General features: G+C 46.8%; 1 protein-coding gene across 1 annotated transcript; it reads left to right on the top strand.

Annotated features, from left to right (window-relative positions):
• Positions 1-1,509: 1,509 nt before the first annotated feature.
• Positions 1,510-4,753, top strand: RPL7 (ribosomal protein L7). The gene is made up of 7 exons (XM_004280572.4): positions 1,510-1,648; positions 2,437-2,545; positions 2,821-2,987; positions 3,515-3,652; positions 3,745-3,854; positions 4,190-4,399; positions 4,697-4,753. The coding sequence occupies exons 1-6, from the start codon at positions 1,635-1,637 to the stop codon at positions 4,396-4,398; spliced, it is 747 nt and encodes a 248-aa protein (XP_004280620.1). The 5' UTR covers positions 1,510-1,634; the 3' UTR covers position 4,399; positions 4,697-4,753.
• Positions 4,754-6,006: the final 1,253 nt, after the last annotated feature.

Below are 6,006 nucleotides of genomic sequence, written 5' to 3'. Positions count from 1 at the left end.
GGGGCGCTTGTCAGAGCTGCTGGGACCAGAAGGCTGCGCCCCGCGCCCGCCCCCGAGGTGCCCGCCGGGATGGAGTGCGCAGCGCCGCTCCCCGCTTGCGCGGGGCCACTCCCGCCCGGGCTCGGCGCGGTGGCCCCGGGCTGTGCCCGCCGCGGCAGCCGCCCGGCTCGGCGCCTCCTGCCGGCTGCCGCCCGCCTGTCCCGGAGCGCCCGCGCCGCAGGCCGGTCCCGCTGCAACGGCGGTGACAGCCGCGAGTTAGGCGGCGCGCACTGCTCTCATGGCCAAGCCGCCGCCGCCGCCCGAGCGTCCCCGGAGCCGGCGCGGCGGCTCCCTCTCACTCCGGGGGAGGGGCGCGCAGCGGAGACGGCACGGGCCGGCCGACCGCCGCGGGAGTTGTCAACTTGATCCAAGTTGCGAGAGGGTGGAAGAGTGGGGTGCGGGGCAGCGGGAACGCCAGGAAGGGGCGACTCGCTCGGTGCAGGAGAGCGCTCCCCAACGTCTTGCAGCTGCCTCCGCGGTCTCGTGTCCCCCTGCCCTGCACTCCCCGCGGCTGTCACTCGGGCACCGGGCTCCGAAGCACAGCGCCGCTTGCAAGTCGGAGCGCTCCCGACCGCCTCTGAGAAGGCTCCACACTCCGCGCTATATAACCCGCGACCGGGAAGAGCCGGCGGCGGCATCGGCCCTCCCTCGGCTCGGCCCTCCCCGCCCCCGGGCGCACCCCGCCCCCGGCCCAGCCCCCCGCCCGCTCGCCGCCCGCTCGCCGTCCGCCGAACCGCGGCGGGGCAGCCCCTCTCACATGGCCGTGGCCGCAGCCTCCAGCCCTCCTCGCACCTCCCTTCGCGGTTCACGCCCCCTGCCGTGGGGTGTCCCGGCCTCCGCCTGCCAGACCGGACGGTCGGCAGTGCCCCGGCCATCTTCCTTTGGCCGTCCGCTCCTCGCTTGTCCCCGTCTCGTCACTTTCGTTAACCAGGGGGCTCTGGGTGGCCCCACCTGCGATCAGGCGCTGCGGAAGACAGCCCTGCAGGCTGGAGGAACGAAGAGAAGGACCTCGGCAGCGCGGCAACGGGCGTGCCGGTCTTCTACTGGGGCTGGCAAGGAGCCGAGAAGGCGGTCAAAAGCCGGCAGCAACTTCGAATCGTAGGCTTTGGAACGTAGGCTCAAAGGCTCTCAATTTCCCCGGCTGGAATCACCACCGCCGTGGTTCCCTACCGACCCGGTCAAGCGTTGCCCTCCCGCCAGGCGGGCCGTGAAAGTGATGCATGCCGGGATTTGTAGTTCGCGCCCCGGTCGCGCGTCATTTGCATATATTACTGGGTAGAATTCGAGCCGTATCCTGTCAACGCAGCCCAGGGATTAGGACCCCGAGTAGTCAAGGTACTGGCACTCTTTGCTCTCATCATATTGGTTAAAGAGTCTAACCAATGCATTAATTTTTCCCATACAGATTTTACTTGAAACTTGATCGTAAGAGGCTGAATCAGGCAGTTCTTAATTCTGCTTCTGCAATACGAGTTCTCAGTTCTGAGTTTTTTTCTGGCTTATCCTGGGACACCTATGAGTCTTGGGGCTTCACGCTCGCCGTCTTTAAGTGGAACAGCGCGCATGCGCCAACTTCCTCTTTCCCGGCTGGAACCATGGAAGGTGCTGAGTAAGTTTCTCCTCGTCCTGTCGCGAATCCTTCTCCATCCCCGAAACCAGAGGCTTTTGTCTCACTCTCTCTCGTTCTATCTGTAACCTGTCTCTTTGTCGACTTACCTGTGTGTTTGTGAAGTTGTGTGACACTCCTGGGGGTCTTAGGCTGAAATGGGCTTCAGCAGGCCTTGGGGCGAGGTTTTGGAGTTACCGGGAACGAGGTGTGAGAGCTGAATATGTGCGGAACCGACAGGTTGTCCAGTCTCTCGTCTTTTGAAGGAGGCTCAGAATCTCGGAATGGGGTTCTTTTTCCTTAGCTGGCATTTGTCCGAAGCGTCCCTGCCGTCAGGTCTTTGCTTACAGCATATGGAGTTTGAGGCTTGAACCAGGGTTGTCGTTGGGGGTTTGTTTGAGGCTTTTTTTTTTTTTCCCTCTCTCTCGAGACTCTTAAGTCCTCTTAGACTCACACTCACTAATAGTCTAGGGATCAGTGTCTTGCGGCAGCCTTTTACTCTGCACGGTTTGCTCTCGGCATTTTTGTTGTCGTGGGACCCCGGGAGTGATGGTAGATTAAATGTGAATTTGTTATTTTTGTGAATCGTTTAAAGAAAGTGGTCCGTGTTAAAGATTACTGGCATAGGAATTTTCTAAAATCTGTATCTTACACCATAGCACGCTACAGCGGTTAAAGAAAGGTACGTTTGAAGTCAGTGGTGATAGTGTTAAGAGAGAGCGCTCAGTACAGAATGGGAGTGCTGCAGTGCTGTGAGCTTTCTGAATTAACGCTCTGTCTGCTAATGTTAGGGAGAAGAAAAAGAAGGTTCCTGCTGTGCCAGAAACCCTTAAGAAAAAGCGAAAGAATTTCGCAGAGCTTAAGATCAAGCGCCTGAGAAAGAAATTTGCTCAGAAGATGGTAAGTAAACTTTTTTGAGGCACCAAGTTAAAAGGCCCTACGATTGAAAATGAGGTGAATGTTTTTAACAAGGCTTGTTTACTTCAGCTGCTGTACCAGTGAGCGTGGTTAACTTAGAACGACCTTTCTAAATGAAGTTAGTTATCTCCCTCTTGCAATGTTAACGCATATTGTGGTGAGAAAGCTTCAAGGGAAGGGTTTCCTTGGAAAGAACTGATACTGCTAGTTGTGTTTGGGAGCTAAAAAGCAGATGAACAACTGATGTTGGTTTTCAGCTTCGAAAGGCAAGGAGGAAGCTCATCTATGAAAAAGCTAAGCACTATCATAAGGAGTACCGGCAGATGTACAGAACTGAGATTCGAATGGCTAGGATGGCAAGAAAAGCTGGCAACTTCTACGTACCCGCGGAACCCAAATTGGCATTTGTCATCAGGATCAGAGGGTAAGTTCAGTTTTTACTGCATTCTGGTTTTCAAGGGAAAGCTACACAATCCCAGTAAAATTTCACAGTACTTGTGGGGACCTTGGTTGTAAAACATTGGCATGAAAATATTTGGGTGGTGAGGAGAGTAATTTAGTGATTGTAAGCCCTGTGCCCAAAGCATCTATCCATTCTCGAATTGAGCACTTGAGTTCAGTGTCCTGGAGGTTACCTTCAAAAGCAGTTAAATTGGAGCCTCATAAGTGCTGTGACAAAGATGTATGCAAAACTAGAAGTAATAAGAGTGTTAGGGAAAGTTGTAAACGTGAAAGGTATGTGTCAAAAGACAGTTTACTTGCAGGGGAGGCAAGCTGGCAGAGGTAATAGAATACAGCTAACTAAAGGGAAAAGTGGTCTTTGTAACATGCGAGGATTCTTATTTAGGTGTGACACGTGTTGCCCAAAATTGTAATAGTTAAGTTTCTCGTCTTTTACTAGTAAAAATTCTGATAAAAGCTAAATGAATTTTTTGTATTTTTTCATTGCAGTATCAACGGTGTGAGCCCAAAGGTTCGAAAGGTGTTGCAGCTTCTTCGCCTCCGTCAGATTTTCAATGGCACCTTTGTGAAGCTCAACAAGGCTTCAATTAACATGCTGAGAATTGTGGAACCATACATTGCATGGGGGTAGGTGTCTTTGATTTGTGTTTGGTAAACTGGCAGGTGTTTTGACAGTGATAGTCTTATTGAGTCATTTATATCTGTATTTCCATATTTAGGTACCCAAACCTGAAGTCAGTAAATGAATTGATCTACAAGCGTGGTTATGGCAAAATCAACAAGAAGCGAATTGCCCTGACGGATAACGTGTTGATTGCTCGATCTCTTGGTAGGTTCTGCCTCTTTGGGGAAAAGTTACTATTATTAATTATAAAAGTTATTGTATCAGACAAAATGATATTTTTTGGTATCTTGTGGCCTGATTTTTCTCATTATTATGCATCTTCCTTTATTCCCTACAATATTTATGAAAAATGGAGGTATGATTTCGTTGGCTTGAGCTGTATCTTTGTAAATAAAGTTATGTATTTCCTTCTTTGTTACTTTACTCTTGATTTACTTCTAATTCTTTATGTCACAGCCTATCTTAATGCCTTAAAAGTTTAATAGTCTCAAAATAAACAGTTTTAGTAACTTTAAATCATCTTGATGATTTATGTTCAGGCAAATACGGTATTATCTGCATGGAGGATCTGATTCATGAGATCTATACTGTTGGAAAACGTTTCAAAGAAGCAAACAACTTCCTGTGGCCCTTCAAATTGTCTTCTCCACGAGGTGGAATGAAGAAAAAGACTACCCATTTTGTAGAAGGTGGAGATGCTGGCAACAGGGAAGACCAGATCAACAGACTTATAAGAAGGATGAACTAAGGTGAGCAGCTACATCCTGAAAGAAGTTTACTTAATACTGGAGGAAAAATGACTATTGTGGTAAGGGTTTGGTTTGAGTTCTAAGCAGTATTTAGTGGGGCGGGGGGGGGGATCAACCATCATATATGATCGCAGTTGGTTTGGTTTCTCCTTTTGAGGACATTTATGGAGGGAAGAAAAAGCCTTTTTTTTTCCCTACTTAATAGTGGAAACTGAATTGGTGTTTCTTATAACTTCCTGGTTTATGTTAATTCTTAGTTATTAAGGTGTTTAATGGGTTTTTTTCCCTTCCTTTCAGGTATCTACCATGATTATTTTTGTAATCCGGTCAGTTAATAAACAGTGACTGCTCTCAAATTGAAATGTATTGTTGTCTTGGTGACTTTTTGTTATCTTTTCTCAGCCGTCCCCTAACTATTGTGGCAAATCTTGGTGTGACACAGTTAAGTCAACAGCCTGTTGCGTGTAAAACTTAGGGTCCAGTTTGTATCTTGTGAAAAACATTCCTGGGGTTTATTGAAGATTTTCCTGTACGAAGTCCTGATTTTTCACTTTTGAGTTGGCCAAAATGGGTCTATTCTAAGAAAGCCCATTTCACAGGCCTTTGTGCATGAGTAAAGGTTCAGTTTACAAATAAAAATCCGTTGCTGACATTCCATTTTCTCAGGCTTTGGCTTGCCTATGAAGTAGTGAGTAAATGTGTCATTTTCTTTTTGCATTTCACTTTTATGTTTTTGCTTTGCATCTTCTACCCATACTTACGTGAGTTCCTAATAATTCCACTACATATTGTGTCTATCAAGAAGGAAGAAATGAAATGTGCCCATGGATGCAATTTATTTGGAGCACCTAAAGAACTCATGAGAATACTAGTGAGCAAAAACTTGAAATAGAAAGGCTTTTATAAATAACATTCCCTGTATGTTTTTATGTATCATCTCACCTAGGCTAGCAAACCTGAAAGTTTTAAGTGTAGTATAACAGGAAGTACATAAAATAAAAGTAAAAAGGTTTATGATTCTCACTGATAGCGCCAAGGGTATTACGCCGTATGAAATAGATGCCCTATTCTTTTGATTTTGTTGCACCAGAATCATCACTTTAGTATATGAAAGTTGCTAGACAACTACATTTAAATTCTTGGATGTTGGAAGCTATTTGGATTAGTGAGTTTAGGGTCAGTGAATCCTGGAGGGAAATCAAGGTTATTAGTTTATAAAACCAATGTTACATGTATACATGTCTATAGTGTTTTGCAAGAAATTTAATATCTTGGTGAACAGTTGGATCAATGTATAACAAAATCATACATTAATCTCTTGGTGGAGCCTCAAAGTCTTTAAGTTTTGAAATTACCTGTTTTGTTTTACTGCTTTGGTAGGTAACTACACAGTATAGCCCACGAGTCTTTGCACAACCAGTATTCTGAACGGTAGGAGTGGCTCAGAAGAAAACATGTAATTACTGTAATAAAGTTGATCAGGTGGCATATTGCTAACTACCTAGGCATGTAGGATTTGGAATAGTAATAGAAATGGCATTCTATATATGGGATGGTGGTATTTAATAATGTTTTTTTCAAAAGAATTAACTTTTTAAGAGCAGTTT

This window comes from Orcinus orca, chromosome 17, assembly GCF_937001465.1.
Source record: "Orcinus orca chromosome 17, mOrcOrc1.1, whole genome shotgun sequence".
Taxonomy (NCBI): Eukaryota; Metazoa; Chordata; class Mammalia; order Artiodactyla; family Delphinidae; genus Orcinus; species Orcinus orca.
This window is presented reverse-complemented; position numbering and strand designations above follow the sequence as displayed.

Excerpts from the sequence above, each read along its gene's own strand:
- RPL7 (XM_004280572.4), top strand. Across the intron at positions 2,546-2,820 it reads AGAAATTTGCTCAGAAGATG|CTTCGAAAGGCAAGGAGGAA; the intron begins GTAAGTAAACTT and ends GTTGGTTTTCAG. Across the intron at positions 3,855-4,189 it reads GTTGATTGCTCGATCTCTTG|GCAAATACGGTATTATCTGC; the intron begins GTAGGTTCTGCC and ends ATTTATGTTCAG.